This window comes from Cibotium barometz, chromosome 56, assembly GCF_041138505.1.
Source record: "Cibotium barometz isolate CiBa-2024 chromosome 56, ASM4113850v1, whole genome shotgun sequence".
In the NCBI taxonomy this organism is placed as follows: domain Eukaryota; kingdom Viridiplantae; phylum Streptophyta; class Polypodiopsida; order Cyatheales; family Cibotiaceae; genus Cibotium; species Cibotium barometz.
In genome coordinates, this window is record NC_141101.1 from 37387228 (window position 1) to 37404829 (window position 17602).

Consider the following 17602-nt stretch of genomic DNA (forward strand, 5'->3'; position numbering starts at 1 on the left):
TGAGGTCCGTGTTGCGAGTCTCCCTCTCGAATGATGTCAGATGTTTTGCGTATCTGGTTTGCAACCGGATGCCAGACCTCTGTAGGCATGTGTAAAGAAGGGGCCAGCCTTTAGGGCTACCCCAGATCAGAGTTTAGAACTGTTGCATTGGGCATGGGGAAGGTACAGAACCAATGCCAAGGGGGCCAGGAGGGCCCAGGCTGTGCCCACCAGCAGGGCTGTCGGCCAGCCCTAGAGCCTCTGACCAGGGAGTGACAGGGCACCAAGCCCTTTGCTGCCTGTCGGACAGGTGTGGGACAGCCCACACAGGCTGCCCAGCATCCAGCCGCCTTGCTTGGGGTGGCCAGGCCTTGCATAGTGTGAAAACACTAGAATTATTAGCATTTAATGTCTTTTTAGCAAGTCGTGAGGATTTGTTGCATATAGAACTGGCTGACTGGATGCAATAGGGGGTATATAAACCCATTGCTGGAATTCAGTCATTCATCTTATATTTTCACAACGGGTGGACATGTTCCAAGGGCCAGGACAGCCAGGGGAGTGCTCCTACCAAGGTGACCATTGCAACTCAAGATTTCAGTCTTTATTTTCAGATTTTCATCGTTCTAATAAAGCAAATACACCATTCATAGTGGGGAGCCTACAGAGGGTAATTGGGACCCAACACTGTGTCCTCCCTCCCTCCCTCTCTCTCTCTCTCATACCACAGAGAGACTCCTATGGACTCATACCACAGGGAGAGGTGGGCGACAGCTCCAGCTCACTGATTTCTTCCAAAGATCTATCCCAATGCCTATCCTGACACAGGAGGGGGTTACACTTCAACACGTTGCGGACCTCCGAGCCAGACGGAGACCGAGAGCATCAGGCTACCAGACTCCCAGACTACATCAGAGGGAGATCACAGAGCTACGGGCTCGACATCAGCACCATATCCAGGAGCAGCTAGCCCACTTACACTCACACCCGGAGATCATGCTCCGAGGTATTTTTGCCTCGCCATCGCCTATGTATCACATATTACACCCCCATTATGGTACTAGTTGGAGCTATACATATCTGCATTGCATTCTTGTATACCCTACGCATATAGGTTGCATACTGAGCCTCTAGCAGTAGTGCTCCATCCATCACACCCCCCCACTAGCTCAGTACTTTCATAGTTTATTTCATGTTCATTTTGTCCTTTTTTTTTCTGGACATCCAGAAGACATTGATAGTTGTACATTGATTTGTCTCATAGGTCGAGTTCGGCCTCTAGTAGACGTTAATACAGCTTTCTTTCTTTCTTTCTTTCTCTCTCTATTTTCTGCACATCTACTTCAGTTTTGTGCATTATGTTCATCGTGAAAGATTGCGGAATTCTAAGCATTGAAGGTACCGATTCAACCACGAAGCTTCCGCGTGTTACATTGGTACCGGAGCCTTCTTCAAGTGTGAAGATTCAGCCAAAAAAACCAAGAAAAAAGATTCTCCCTTGTGTGGTTGATTTCTAGACTCTCGTGGACCACCCCCTTTCGGTGTGACTCCTGTCCCTCAAAGGATGGTTGGTTTTCAGCCTCTAGAAGTCTCCCACACACAGTGGATGGTCAGATTGCGCTCCGGAAAGGAAGTGCATTTTCTTGCTATGGCGAGCTACAACAAAGAGAGAGAACGACAACCTTGGGACCAAAGTGCACCAGGCAGTCCATCTATGGCATCAGGCATGAGTGTACCGGAGATGTTCCAACAGATGATGCGAGCAATCGCAGAACAAGGTACCAAATTGGAAGAGCAGAAGGTGCAGATCTTGGCCTTGAAGAGCGCACCCGTTCTCCAGCTCCTCTTTTTCTGTCTCCTCCTCCCTCTCCTTCTGTTTCCCAGATTCTAGATCCTCTACAAAATGACCCTTTTGAAGGGTCACGACCGCAACCGAGTTCTATGCTCGAGTTGTAAATGCATGCATTGGAGATTCGACAGATGGAAGACCATGTGGCAGTAGCCCGTGCTGCTGCACAAGACGACGCCAAGCGACGCGTGGAACACGAAAGATACCTTGCGGCTTTGGACACAAGAATGACACCAGTAGCTTCCTCAAGTCATTTTTCCGAGAAAATGAACTTCAGTAAGTAGTATAATGGTAAACTCGACCCCAAAACTCTGTATTCCTGGTTGCATCAGTTTGAAGCTTACTTTGCTCTGCAATTAGAAAGTGATACTGACAGGGTGATTTTTGTTAGTTGGTACTTGGAAGGTGAGGCCATTCCTCGGTGGACCCAGTGGGCTCATGCCTACACCAGATTAGGTGTGGCAGCTTATGTTTAGGACGAGTTTATCCTCGACCTTAATCGGCGGTTTCTACCGCCCCGTTACCTTGAGCGACTCAAAGACGAGTTTAGGGAAGCGCGTCAAAACGCGCAACCAGTCCCTTAGTTTGCCAATAAGATTTCCAACTTATGCTTGTAGTTGGGCTTATCTGACAAGGACAAGAAAGGAAAATTCCTTTATAGCCTTGACACGCAAATCCAGTGGGAGGTGCGCATGTTTAGGCCAGCCACCTTCGAAGACGCACTCTTGCTTGCGGAGCGCCGAAATGAAGCATAATGGCGGAAAGCCCAAGACTTCCCAGCCTACAACTCCCAAGGCAACTACCGGGGGGGGGGGGGGGGGGGGGAGAAAAGGCCAGAACCAGACGAGGTCTTCCCCAAGACAGAGCACAGGAGCCTCTGGCTCCAAGAACTCAACCAATGCGCCCAACTTACTCCAGACCAGAAAGCTCAAGCAGGTAAGACCTGTGGTAAATTGAGTACTGAGAAGACAGCTCAGTACAAGGAGGAGGGTAAGTGTTTCTTTTGTCATACAAAAGGACACACTTCTAGGGAGTGCCCTAAGAAGACTACCACTCCACAAACAACCACCCCAGCTTCCACGGCTTCAATCATGAGCCTAGATTCCACACACACCCCAGCGGCAGTCCCTAGTTCTTTGGATCCCAGTGCTTCGGTTGGTGCAATCGTTAGCCGAGAGCTCGAAGATAAGCAAAAGAGCGCCCATGACCAGGAGTATGAGCGCAACGAATTGCTCAAGACCTTTGGCTACATAGGTGGCCAGAGAGGAGTCGTCTTGTTTGACAGCAGCACGGAGGATGCGGTCACGGAACCGGCCGCTCGGTGAGCCCATTTCGTCTTGGTTTCGGTTGACAAGAAAGTTGAGGGATTTAGCAGAGGCATGACGACAAGCATCAAGTTTGAAGCTCAGAGTGCGAAGTTAGTCATTCAAGGCGTAGAGTTTGTGCGTGATTTTATGGTTGCCCCTATTGTAGAAGCAGACATAATTTTGGGCATTCAATGGTTTCACAAGTTCCAGCCAGATATCAAGTGGAACAAGCACACTTTCGTGATCAATCGGAATGTGTCTAAAGCCCCAGTGACCATTAAGTGTGCGCCAGCAATCCCAAACTTTCCTCTCATAAGCCATTTACAGGCTAAAAGAGAAATCAAGAAAGGCGCACAATGTGTGATGATATACATCTAGACTGCTCAGACGGTGGCCAATGCTTCCGACAAGTACCAAGCTCTCCATGAAAAGTTCCAGAAGATTTTTCTTCGAGACAATCCCCCTCCCCAGCTCCCCTCGTCTAGACCGGAGGACCACAAGATAGAGCTCCAAGCTTAGATTCCCCAAGCAAATTTCCATACCGCTTGTCCAAGGCAATGGAATCGAAATTGGACCACCAACTTCAAGAACTGTTGCAATCCGGCTTCAGATATCCCAATGTGTCGCCATTTGCAGCACCGATCCTATTCGTCGGGAAGAAGGATGGTTCTTTTCGATTTTGTGTCGATTATCATGCACTCAAGAAGCTGACTATCAAGTGTAAGTTCCCGATGCCTCGAATAGACTATATTCTCGAGATGCTGAATGGAGCCAAGGTGTTCTCAAAACCCGACTTGAAGAGTGGGTACCACCAAGTGAGGATTGTTGAAGGGGATGTGCCCAAGATAGCCTCCTGTACAGAACAGGCTCACTATGAATTTGTGGTCATGTCTTTTGGCTTGACGAACACCCCAGCCACATTCAACCGCATGATGATGCGTGTGTTCAGGGACTTAATAGGAAAGTGTGTTCATGTTTTTGGACGACATATTGGTATTCTCAACTACTGTTGAGCAACACGTCATTGATGTGAAGAAAGTCGTGAAGTTGCTGGAAAGCAACGAGCTTTACGTCAATGAGAAGAAGTCAGCTAATTTTATTTGTTCGAGAACACTACCTTGGACATCAGTGCTGAGGGCATCCAACTTGATCCGGCCAAGGTGGCCGAGATTGTCAATTGGGAAGTACCACATACTGCATTTGACATCAGATCCTTTGTGGGTATATGCCAAGCATACTCCACCCACATAGACAAGTTTTCTGACCTCTCGGTCGATCTCACCGATCTGCTAAAGGGTGTCAAGACTAGACAGCAGCGGATTCGAATGACTCCACAAGCGTTGTGGAGGCATTCAAGAACCTCAAGGTGGCTTTGCCAGAAGCGCCTTGTCTAGAGCTTGCCTCGTGAGATGAGCAGTTCCAAGTGATCACCGATGCGAGTAATATCACAATTGGAGGTGTTTTAGAACAAAATAGCCATCCAGTAGCTTACATGCCTCGTAAGTTACTGCGTGCAGAAAAAAATTATTCGGTCTACGATCAAGAACTCCTAGCAGTCATTCAGGCCTTGAAACATTGGAAACATTTCCTATATGGCCGTGAATTTGAGATTTGCACTGACCATCAGGCATTGCGCTAGATTCAGACAATGCCAAGTGCACAGTGGAGTGACCGCCAGCAGCACTGGAGCCAGATCTTCCAGCAATTTGGTGGTATGATCGAGTACCTTCCACGAAAGGCCAACCCAGTGGCCAGTGGCCGATGCTTTGAGCAGGAAGGGACAAGTGACTTTGATTCAGACCACCTCGCTGGTACGGGACTAGATGACATGAAGCACATGTATACGGATTCTGAGGAATTCGGTACATAGTGGAAACAGGCATTGGATAGTGGAAACAGGCATTGGATGCCACAAGACCATGCCACTTTTTGATATGCGATGGTTGGCTTTTCTACAAAGCTTTTCTACAAAGGCCGACTTTGTGTCATGAAGTCGTTCAGGACGGCTCTTCTCCATGATGCCCATGACGCCATCACTGGTGGTCATCGGGACATGAATTCGATGCTGGAGAAGTTAGAACGGCACTATTATTGGCCAAGAATGAGGCGAGATGTGTTTGCACATGTGCTACAGTGTGACATTTGTCAAAAGGTGAAAGCTCCTCATGGCAAGAAGATAGAGTTCTATAGCCTTTACCGATTCCCGAAGGACCTTTCCAAGATATATCCATGGATTTTGTCACAAATTTGCCTCCCAGTCCGAGTAAGCGTAATACTCAGTGCTTGACTATTGTTGATAGATTTCGCAAATTTGTTATGCTTATCCCTTGCAAGGCCAATGTGACCGCCGAGGATGTTGCCCATTTGTTCATTTAGTATTGGTACCCGATTGGCGGGACCCCTAGTGTCAGATCGAGATGCCAAGTTTACCAGTCATTTTCAAGGTTGATGTGTACGTACTGTACGTAATGTACGGTACGTATTTGTACGTTGTTCCGTACAGATAAAATTTTTGTGTACGTAAAAATACGTACCATTGTAAAAAATATCAATCTATATGGCATTTCATATCAAAATAAACATAAAAAGATCCAAATACATTTTAAATTGTGAGAGAGACCTACAAGACAATCTAATAAGGTCTTTGCTAATACGCATTTGATTAGTAATCACAAAACCCTTGCCGCATAAGGTAAAACTTGTTACTTCAGAAATCAAACATCAGATACCAAAACCATTTTTCAATCAGATGACAGAGATCAATCTTCAATCACCAATCACCACTCTTAGAAGTTAGCTCTATATAAACTGATGAATCAGTGTTCAGAGTGCACACAACAAAAGTCTCGACTCTCATCCATGTCAAAAGGCTGCAAATGCATCAAGATTCAAAACAAACTGAATACAATGCACATACTACATAGCAAGCTGCAACACTACATCATAGAAATGTCCTCAAAAGGCCCATAAGGGCTAGTCCAGAGTCTAGACTCCACAATGAAACATGATCTAAGAGTCAAAACTCCTCATCAGATGATGATGATGACGATGCACCAGAAGAGAGCAAGTCCCCATCTGTCAAGACATTGCCCTCGTCGTCATACTCAGGCTCTGCCATCACGGGCACATGTGATGATGTGAAAGATGTATCATGAGATCCATGTGCTACATCATCATCTCCTGGCTCACTCTGAGTATGAATGAGAGTGACAGCCTCATTCGCCCGAGTCCGCTGCGTACGAACAGGCAGCTTCCCCCGACGAATGCTCCTCCGTCTAGCGCTCTCTGAATCTGCAGCCTCCTCACGCAAAGGTATCGCCAAAGCCCGTGCGCGTGACCTTGTGACACGACGATCGATGCTCTCCAACTCTCTATGAAGGAGTCGTATAATATCTGCCTGCTCGTCTCTGACACGCTGCTCCACGTCGCCCTCAGTAGAGGTTGGCACCATCTTCACATGGGTCGGATCTGCCTGTGGAAAAGCAAAATCCGACAAGTCAGAACCACAAGAAATGACTTATATTGAAATGTGTCAAAAGACGTACGACAGTTAAAACTTAAATATACCTGCTTGGGTGCCCCCAAAGCATGATAATCTCGCACGAGCTTCATGTTAGCTCGGCAATACACTAATCGCTCCAGCTGAGCGGTACTAAGTCGATTGCGGATACTCCAAAGGAAGAAAGAGAGAGAGAGAGAGAGGGAGAGCGTAGAGCATACTCCAAAGGAGGAAAGAGAGAGAGAGAGAGAGAGAGAGAGAGAGAGAGAGGGAGAGGGACCCCGGACTCGGGAGGGAGTGAGAGAGAGACGAGATTAATCATGTAGACAGTAGTACATTGGCACAGAGAGAGAGAGAGAGAGAGAGAGAGAGAGAGAGAGAGAGAGAGAGTACAGTACGAGATGCATCATGAGGGACCAAGGCCATGACTCATGAGCGAGAGAGCGTGTGACTTACCTGTGCACAGTGTGCAGAGACGGAGCGAAACAGAGCGCTGGCGGCTGGGCGAAACAGGCGAAAATCCAAAACAAGGCCAAAATCGCACGGCGAAGGTCAAAAAGGGGTTTTTTTAAAAAAATAAACGTACGGATGGATCCGTACGCGTACGGATCCGTACAGTACGTTCCGTACGGTACGGATCGATCCGTACGTACGTACGGATGCAACCTTGGTCATTTTTTGAGGGCATTGTTTGATAACTTTGGTACTAAATTGAATTGTTCCAGTGTATTTCACCCATAGACTGATGGCTAGACAGAAATCTACAACCAATTGGCCTTTGATGTGCTAAAGTGTTATGTCCACGATCAGCAAGGTAAGTGGGAATCGTATTTGCATTTAGTTCAAGCTGTTTTGAATGATTTCTTTTCTTCAACTATTGGCAAGACTCCATATAAAGCAACGTTTGGAAGACCATTCCAATCGCTATTGACCAGAACCTCGTCTATAGTACCTGAAGCGAACAGAATGACAGAGTCTTACTAGGAGATTTTGGGATCAGTGAAAGACATGTTCGCTAAAGCACAGGATGCCTACACTCGACAAGCCAACAAAGACCGAAGGGATATGAAGTTCTCGGAAGGAGATTGGCTTTATCTTCGGATCATGAAGCAAAGATTGAAACAGGTGGGCAAGCGATGCCCAAAGCTATCATTCAAGAGCTTCAGACCTTTTCCCATCCAAAGAAAGATTAATGAGGCTTCAATGAAGTTGAAGCTACCTCCAAGCTGGACTATGCATGATGTGTTCCTTGTCAGCTCGCTAAAAACATATGCAGGTCCAATCCCTTCAGAAGTGACAAGCTCCGAGCTGGACTATGCATGAAGCTACCTCCGAGCTAGACTATGCATGATGTGTTCCTTGTCAGCTCGCTAAAAACGTATGCAGGTCCAATCCCTTCAGAAGTGACAAGCTCTACCCACCAGCCATAGCTTGGGCTGGAAGGGCTGTCGGCCAGCCCTAGAGCCTCTCGCAAGGCAACCGACAGGGCACCATGCCCTTTGTTACCTGTCGGCCAGGTGCGGGACAGCCCACACAAGCTGCCCAGCATCCAGCCGCCTTGCTTGGGGTGGCCAGGCCTTGTATGATGTGAAAAACACTAGAATTATCAGCATTTAATGTCTTTTTAGCAAGTCGTGAGGATTTGCTCCATGTAGAACTGGCCGACTGGATGCAGTAGGAGGTATATAAACCCAATGCTGGAATTCAGTCATTCATCTCATATTTTCACAACGGGTGGACGTGTTCCAAGAGCCAAGGGAGTGCTCCTACCAAGGTGAACATTGCAGGTCAAGATTTCAGTCTTTATTTTCAGATTTTCATCATTCTAATAAAGCAAATACACCATTCGTGGTGGGGGCCCTACAGAGGGTGTTTGGGACCCAATATTGTGTCTTCTCTCTCTCTCTCTCTCTCTCTCTCTCTCTCTCTCTCTCTCTCTCTATTTTTTGCACATCTACTTCAGTTTTGTGTGTTATGTTTGTCGTGAAAGATTGCTGAATTCCGAGCATTGAAGTTACCGATTCGACCACAAAGCTTCCGCGTGTTACATCTTTATTTTCATATTTACAGCATTCTAATAAAGCAAATACACCATTCGTGGTGGGGGCCCTAAAGAAGGTATTTGGGACCCAACATTGTGAGCTCCTCTCTCTATTTTCTGCACATCTACTTCAGTATTGTGTGTTATAATCGTCATGAATGATTGCTTGAAGTTACAAATTCTTCCACGAAGCTTCCACATGTTACATTGGTATCAGAGCCTTCTTCAAGTGTGAAAGAAAAAAAAAATTCTCGCGGTTGTGGTTGGTTTCTAGACTCCAATGCACCACACCCTTTCGGTGTGACTCCTGTCCCTCGAAGGAGAATTGGTTTTTAGCCTCCAAAAGTCTCCTACACGCATAGTGGATGGTCAAATTGTGCTCTGGAAAGAAAGTGCATTTTCTTGCTATAGCGAGCTACGACGAAGAGAGAACGACGAACTTCGAAACTAAGTGCACCAAGCAGTCCTTCGAGGACACCAGACATGAGTGTGCACGATATATTCCAGTAGATGATGTGAGCACTCACAGAACAGAGCACCAAATTGGAAGAGCAAAAGGCACAGATCTTGGCCCTAGAAGAGCATACCCGTTTTCCAGCCCCTTTTTCTCTGTCTCCTCCTCCCTCTCCTTCCGTTTCCTAGATCCTGACAACAGATCCTCTACCAAATGACCCTTTTGAAGGGTTACGACCGCAGTTGAGTTCTACGCTCCAGTTGCACAAGCGAGCAATGGAGATTCGAATGATGGAAGACTGTGCGACAACCTCCAGTGCTGCTACACAAGAAGACACCAACACGTAGAACACGAAAGATACCTTGCGGCTTTGGACACAAGAATGACACCAGCGACTTCCTTGAGTCATTTTTTTGAGAAAATGAGTGTAATGTTAAACTCGACCCCACAACTCTTTATTCCTAGTTGCATCAATTTGACGCTTATTTTGCCGCATTTAGAAAAAATGATACTGACATAGTGGTATTTGGAAGGTGAGACCATTCCTTGGTGGACCCAGTGGGCTCATGCCCACACCAGATTAGGTATGGCAACTTATGTTTGGGACGAATTTGTCCTCGACCTTAAGCGGCAGTTTCTACCGCCCCATTACATTGAGCGACTCAAAGATGAGTTCAAGGAGGTGCGTCAAAACACGCAACCAACGCACCAGTCCTTCAATTTGCCAATAAAATTTTGAACTTATGTTTGGAATTGGGCTTATCTAACAAGGACAAGAAAGAGCAATTCCTTTATGGCCTTGGCACGCAAATCCAGTAGGAGGTGCGTATGTTTAAGCTAACCACCTTCGAAGATGCACTCTCGCTTGTGCAGAGTGCTGAAATGAAGCACAATGGCAGAAAGCCCAAGACTTTGTTAGAAGTCATCTCCTGTCTATTTGTATACACCAGGGCCTCTATTGTGGGTGTGCCCGCCCGTATATCATTTTTCCACTCCCCGTATTTTTTCCCTATTTTTTCCCATTTTTCCTAGTGGTGGGAGGGCTGCCAGATGATGCCAGGAGCACCCCATTGCTGGCCGACTGGATCTTCATTAGTCGTGGGCTTCAGGGCTGCTGGCCGACTGGTTTTCATCAGTCGTGGGCATCAGTATGCTGGCCGACTGCACTTATTCAGTCGTGGGATTATTTTCTCCAGTCGTGGGCACTCTTGCTGCTGGCCGACTGCCCTCTATGAGATGTATATATAGCCCCTCAGCCCCCACCACTTTCTCATTCAGTTTTTCCGGGATCTTGTGTATAGAGAAGAGTTTACACACCTATCTCTCTGTGTTTCTTGTGCTGTTTATTTTCTGCAGTCTACTTGCTCTTGACTACCCAAGTTTGGTTATCATTTCCGCTGCATATTCTGACATGGTATCAGAGCCCTAGGCTCTAGGAGATCTTGGGCGTTTTTCTGAGCAAGAGGGGGAGCAACAGGTTGCTGATTGGTGGACTGTTTCGGGCTGAATGGGAAGAGAAGGTGCAAGAGGAAGGCGGGCAAAGGTGCTGGACAGCCACTTGCAGATTTTCAGATTTTTTTTTCCCCACCCACCCACCCTTTCAGGTTACTCTCCGCGATGGCAGATTTATTAGAGATGGCTGAGAAGCACGTGAAGATTCCGACTCTCCCCACGTTCCCAGTGGATCGTCAATTGGACGGGTCCAATTACGGCATCTGGAAGGTCATGATGGAGTCAGTTCTGGAGTCATATGACCTTGTTGATTTTATTATCATAGGGGTGCCACGGCCGGAAGCTGAGGAAGGGGAGTTATTATCGACGAGGAAGGACCGAGAGGCACAGGCACACATGTGGGATTGTGTCAACGCCAGGGTCCGGTCGTTTATTTTCCTCAATTGCACACCACAAGTGATCAACCATGTGAAGCACATGACGCTGGCGAGAGGCATATGGGAGCACTTGGCTTCTTTGTATAACAGGGTGTCACCCATGAAACGGATATCCTTGGAAGTGCAGATGCGGGTTATGAACCTTGCAAAGTCTTCGACGATGCGGGAACACATTAACAAGCTGCAGGCCCTTCAGCAGGAAGTCCTTCAAGCTGGGAAAGAGATATCATCCGAAGATATGGCCATCACGTTACTTTCCCACTTGCCTGGTCAGTATTCTGCTTTCTATTAATCGTTGATCACGAGTGGCAGGCTCAGCACCATTACTTGGGAGGAGCTTGTGCCAATGGTCTTGGACCAGGAGGAACGTTTCACGAACCATCCTCACGGCAGAGGTTCGGAGGCCTTAACTGGCCAACGGTCGAAAGGCCGTAATACCAACAAGGGCAAAGGGAAGGCTTCACCGGAGAAGTCTTCTGAGAAGAAGCCTGATCCAGAACGAGAGAAGCTGAAGGCCAAAAGATCTTGTAATGATTGTGGCGAGAAAGGCCACTACTGGAGGAAGTGCCCTAAGCGGACAGGGAAGAGTGCTGATTCCTCAGCCTCAGCTGCAAAGACTCCGGCATTTGTGCACTTGGAGATGGTGGACTCCGATGCTTCATCATCTTCGAGCGAGGAGGCAGTTGGCTTCACCGCGAAGGATACCCGGGAATGGATTCTCGACAGTGGTGCTTCCAGGCACATGACTCCATCCCGTGACTTCTTTCTGGATCTAAAACGGCAGTCAGGTCGTATCTTTATTGGCGATAACTCCACTATTCCGATACATAGTGAGGGCCGGATGGAGATTATTCCCGACGGCAAGGGGGGCAAGCATGCTTCCCGTGTTCTTTATGTCCCTGCTTTGGGTTTTCATCTTCTGTCAGTGCATGAGGTATGCCAGACTGGCTTTCGGGTGGAATTTGAGGAGCATTCAGTTGCTCTAAGGGACCGTGAGACAGGTAAAGTTGTTTGGGAAGGTGGTGTGGAGAATGGCATCTACAAGCTCTCTGCACTCTCCTCATTGACAGGCTCTCAGGTCGGAGATTTGTGGCACTTTCGTTTTGGCCACTTAAATGTGGATGCTTTGCGGCGCGCCTTCCGGGACCAGATGGTGGTTGGCTTGCCAGATGTTGGTAATAGGCAAGGACGTTGCAGTTCTTGCATACGTGGTAAGCAGCTCAGGGAATCCTTTCCGAAAGGCTTCTAGGCGGGCTTCGAAACCATTGGAGTTGATTCACACTGACTTGTGTGGACCACAGCAGATACCATCCTTGGGAGGATCTCTCTACTTCATGCTGCTGCTTGATGATTGTACCAGATTCACGTGGGTCTACTTTCTTTCCCAGAAGGACCAGGCTTTTGCTCGGTTCAAGGATTGGCACGTGATGGTGGAGAAAGAGTCTGGATTTCAGGTCAAGACTCTCAGGGCTGACAAAGGAGGTGAATTCTGCTCGACTGTATTTTTCTGGTTTTGTGCGGATCATGGCATCAAGAGGGAATTGGCCAATACCGGATCGCCTTCGGAGAATGGAGTTGTTGAACGTAAGAACAGGATTGTGGTGGAGATGGCGAGGACCATGCTGGAGCATCGTGATCTTCCTCGTCCACTTTGGGGTGAGGTTGTGGCAACGGCTGTCCATACCATTAACCGCTCTCCGACGATTTCTGTACCCCATATGACTCCATTTGAGGCATATTTTGGCAGGAAACCCGATGTCGCGCACTTCCGTGTCTTTGGGAGTGACGCGTATGTACATATTCCGAAGAAGCAGAGGGGGAAGCTTGACTCCAAGTCCCGCAAGCTGGTATTTGTGGGGTATAACTCTCTTTCCAAGGGATACAAGTTGTATGATCCAGAGAGGAACGAGATTGTTGTCAGTCGGGATGTGGTCTTTGACGAGCATGTTCCAGCATCCACTGTCGAGGAGTCGCCACTTCTTGGAGATCCAAAGGAGTCTGATGATGATTCCCATTCTATCACTCCAGTTGATCCACCTCAATCATCACAGGAGGTTGAGCCCGCAGCTGGAGTTGAGCCCCCGCAACCACAGGAGGCTCCACGATCTGTTCGAGTACCTAGGTGGTTGTTAGACACCCTCCGGGAGTCGGGTGTCACGGAGCTACCCTCCGAGTGGAACACAGAGGACGGCCCTCGAAGATCACATCGAGTCCGAGATAAAAGCAACACGACGGAGCTTCTTCAGGTGAACTATGCTTTGATGTCTCGTATCATACGGGACAAAGAGCCCACTTCCGTAAAGGAAGCCCTTTCACAGGATACTTGGAGGAAAGCCATGCAGGTGGAACTTGATGCCATCGAGAAGAAGAACACTTGGGAGTTGGTACCGAGGCCGTCGAAGCGGTCAGTCATTGGTGTCAAATGGGTCTTTAAGACCAAGTACACGTCTGATGGGTCGGTGGACAAACACAAAGCCAGGCTTGTGGCTAAAGGTTATGCTCAGCGGCCAGGCATCGACTACAAGGATACCTTTGCACCGACAGCGCGGATGACCACGATTCGGACCGTTCTTGGCCTTGCTTCTTCTCAGAGGTGGCCCGTGTACCAGATGGATGTAAAATCTGCGTTCCTTAATGGTGACCTGCAGGAGGAGGTGTACGTTGAGCAACCTCCAGGCTTTATTGTTCCAGGATCGGAAGGGATGGTTTACAGGTTACGTAAGGCCTTGTATGGTTTTAGGCAGGCTCCCAGGGCTTGGAATCAGAAGATTGATTCCTTCTTTATTCGGACTGGATTTCAGAGATCGGTTGCAGATCCGAACCTGTATCTCTTTCGGGAACGTGGCATGGTCACACTTATCATCCTTTATGTGGATGATCTCATTCTCACCGGCGGTCATGTGGAGCACATTGGAGTGACGAAGGCTGCCTTGTCAAAGGAGTTTAAGATGACCGACTTAGGCTTACTCCACTTCTTCTTGGGATTGGAGATCTGGCAGACCCAGAGGGGGTTTTTCGTCTCTCAGCAGCGGTATGTTCATGAGTTGCTTGAGGCCTTTGGGATGGAGAACTGCAAGCCTATTACTTCGCTGATGGACCCGAACACAAAGTTAACCGTTACAGATCCTTGTGAGCCAGTTGATGCCTCGCAGTACCGGAAGTTGGTTGGTTCATTGATCTGGTTGCTGAACACCAGATTGGACTTGAGCTTCTCCGTGGGGCTGTTGAGCTCTTTTATGCAGACGCCATTGAAGTCTCATTGGGACGCAGGATTGCGGATCTTGCGGTATCTGCAGAGTACGAAGGATCTGGGACTCTTTTACACAGGAGGGAATGGAGTCAAGCTCCAAGGTTGGAGTGACTCAGATTGGGGAGGAGATCCAGATACGAGGAGTTCTACTTCAGGATACACTTTTACCCTCGGCTCAGGAGCAGTTTCTTGGAGCAGCAAGAGGCAACCAACTATTGCCCTTTCTTCGACAGAGGCAGAGTATCGGGCTGCTTGTGGTGCTGCTTGTGAGGTTGTATGGCTGCGGAGGCTGCTAGGTGAGATTGGAGTATCGGGCTGCTTGTGGTGCTGCTTGTGAGGTTGTATGGCTGCGGAGGCTGCTAGGTGAGATTGGGTTTCCACAGAGGGAGCCCACAGTCATCCAGTGCGATAACCAGAGTTGTATAGCTATTGCTCGGAACCCGGTTTACCATGCCCGGACCAAGCATATAGACATACAGTATCACTTTGTACGTGAGAAGATCTTGGCTGGCGACATCTTGCTACTTTATTGTTCGACGGAGGACAATGCGACGGACCTCTTCACGAAGTCTCTACCTCGGGCTACGCTCAGGCGGCACTCCAGCTCCCTTGGGTTGGTTTCACAGCCAGGAGCTGAGAGGGGGTGTTAGAAGTCATCTCCTGTCTATTTGTATACACCAGGGCCTCTGTTGTGGGTGTGCCCGCTCGTATATCATTTTTCCACACTCCCCGTAATTTTTTCCCTATTTTTTTCCATTTTTCCTAGTGGTGGGGGGGCTGCCAGATGATGCCAGGAGCACCCCATTGCTGGCCGACTGGATCTTCATCGGTCGTGGGCTTCAAGGCTGCTGGCCGACTGGTTTTCATCAGTCGTGGGCATCAGTATGCTGGCCGACTGCACTTATTCAGTCGTGGGATTATTTTCTCCAGTCGTGGGCACTCTTGCTGCTGGCCGACTGCCCTCTATGAGATGTATATATAGCCCCTCAGCCCCCACCACTTTCTCATTCAGTTTTTCCGGGATCTTGTGTATAGAGAAGAGTTTACACACCTATCTCTCTGTGTTTCTTGTGCTATTTATTTTCTGCAGTCTACTTGCTCTTGACTACCCAAGTTTGGTTATCATTTCCGCTGCATATTCTGACAGACTTCCCAGCCTGCCACTCCCAAAGCAACCACCTCGGGGGAAAAAGGCCAGAACCAAACAGGGTCTTCCCCACCATGACAGAGCACGGGAGCCTCTGGCTCCAAGAACTCGACCAATGCACCCAAGCTTACTCCATACCAAAAAGCTCAAGCAGGCAAGACCAGTGGGAAATTGAGTACTGAGAAGATAGCTCAATACAAGAGAAAGAGTAGGTGTTTCTTCTATCACACAAAAGGACACACTTCTAGGGAATGTCCAGAGAAGACTACCACTCCATAGACAGCCACCCTAGCCTCCACGGCTTCCGTGGCCCAGCTCCCACATAGATCCCAACAGTTGTCCATAGTTCTTCGGATCCCAGTGCTTCAGTTGGTGCAATCGTTAATCGGAAGCTCGAAGATAAGTTGTAGGGGGTGCAAGACCAGGAGTATGAGCGCAACGAATTCCTCAAGACCTTTGGCTACATAGGTGGCCAGAGAGTTGTCTTGCTTAACAGCGGTAGCACGGACGATGTAGTCACGGAAAAGGCCGCTCGTCGGCGAGCCCGTTTTGTCCTAGCTTCAGTGGACAAGAAAGTTGAGGGTTTTAGACGACGAGCATCAAGTTTGAAGCTCAAGGTGCTAAGTTAGTCATTCAGGGCATAGAGTTTGCGTGAGATTTTATGGCTGCTTCTCTTGTAGAGAGCAGACATAATTTTGGGAATTCAATGATTTCACAAGTTCCAGCCAGATATCGATTGGGACAGGCATACTTTTCATATTAGCCGGAATGTGTCCAAAGCCCCAGCAGTGACCAGTAAGTGTGAACCAAGAATCCCGAACTTTCCTCTCATAAGCCACTTGCAGGCTAAACGAGAAATCAGGAAAGGCGCATAATGTGTAATGATATACATCTAGACTGCCCAGACGGTGGCCAATGCTTTCGAGAAGTACTAGGCTCTCCATGAAAAGTTCCAGAAGATTTTTCTTCGAGACAATCTCCCTCCCTAGCTCCCCCCATCTAGACTGGAGGACCACAAGATAGACCTCCTCCCAGACTTGGATTCTCCAAGTAAGTTTCCATATTGCCTTTCCAACACAATGGAATCGAAGTTAGACCACCAACTCCAAGAACTGTTGCAATCCGACTTCATACGTCCCAATGTGTTGCCATTTGCAGCACCGATCCTATTCGTCAAAGAAAGAAGGATGGTTCTTCTCTGTCACATGCACTCTACACTGTAGTGCATGGTGACAAGCTGGCTCATCATCATCAGTGCAACATTGTACAGTATTAGCACCTTTTAGGATTATATTTGTCGTACGCCGTGACCCCATCGTAATCCTTAGTCCAGGATAAGTCAGGCACGAGCTACGTAGATCATTCCTCAACCATAGCAAGTCAGTCAGTCAGTCAAGTTCCCTAACCACTTGAAGAGATTCATTCATGCATGTAGAGTCAGTAGAAACCTTAGGGTTTGCATTAGAAAGCACTCTGCATATTGCATATCATTCATCCATTGCATATAGATCATTGCAAAAGCCTTGAAATAGCATCTGGTAGCCTTAGAATATTTATTTATCTGGTATTTTTCCCATAATTTCCAGCATTTAACACTATTTATCCGGCTTGCAAGCCAGTTGACAGTTTACATTGGATCCCGCAGGCACCTCAATACACTATCTTCGTTGCCAGTTGCGACTTGACATCACAGCAAAGCAGCAGATTGCCTCCCTCTAAAGCCTAAGAGAAGCTGAAAAAGAAAATTAAAGCTTCTGGTTGGCAATTATATCATATAGTTCCAACTACTACTAGAATCACATAATGGTTGCTATTTATAGATGCTCAAATTATATCTATATTACAAGGTATGCTATGTCGTTAGAAAATGGTGATGCATATTGACACCCTGTTGGTTTGCAATGGTTTGAATTCACCGGGGCACATCATGATCATTCATAACAGGTGAATGTTGTAGATGCAGAAGATAGCGGGGAAGACCTCGAGGAGTCGAATCTCCTGATTGAGGCGATTGAGTTCCGCTCGCTTTCGATGCCTGCCTCGGATGTCGGGCACTTGTTGTGGGCGGGGCCGGGGCTCCTGCTCCTGTCGTCCCCGTTGGCCGGAAGCAGGCTGCAGTGCTGCCGGTCGACTGGGCGTCTGCATCATTATTGGTTGGAGGAGCGATGGGATGCTTCAGAATGTGCT

The 17602-nt window shown here is 48.0% G+C and overlaps 2 protein-coding genes across 2 annotated transcripts in view; both read right to left on the minus strand.

The window, feature by feature from the left end:
* LOC147607183 (guanine nucleotide-binding protein subunit gamma 1-like) overlaps window positions 1–17602 on the minus strand; it is a 35774-nt gene that overhangs the window by 18105 nt on the left and 67 nt on the right. Inside the window, exon 1 of the mRNA XM_086791187.1 lies at window positions 17396–17602. This exon is cut by the window's right edge and continues 67 nt beyond it. Coding sequence (XP_086647313.1) covers window positions 17396–17563 — 168 coding nt within the window. The 5' untranslated portion in view covers window positions 17564–17602. The remainder of the gene's footprint in view (window positions 1–17395) is intronic.
* LOC147607184 (uncharacterized) lies at window positions 5920–6796 on the minus strand. The gene is made up of 2 exons (XM_086791158.1): window positions 6703–6796; window positions 5920–6607 (listed from the first exon to the last, which is right to left on the minus strand). The coding sequence occupies exons 1-2, from the start codon at window positions 6745–6747 to the stop codon at window positions 6152–6154; spliced, it is 501 nt and encodes a 166-aa protein (XP_086647284.1). The 5' UTR covers window positions 6748–6796; the 3' UTR covers window positions 5920–6151.

What these genes read in the sequence shown, in the direction of transcription:
- LOC147607184 (XM_086791158.1), bottom strand. Translation starts at nt 6,747, where the DNA reads ATGAAGCTCGTGCGAGATTATCATGCTTTGGGGGCACCCAAGCAG. An exon ending in CTTTGGGGGCACCCAAGCAG is followed by an intron (nt 6,608 to 6,702) that starts GTATATTTAAGT and finishes GCTTTTCCACAG; the next exon opens with GCAGATCCGACCCATGTGAA.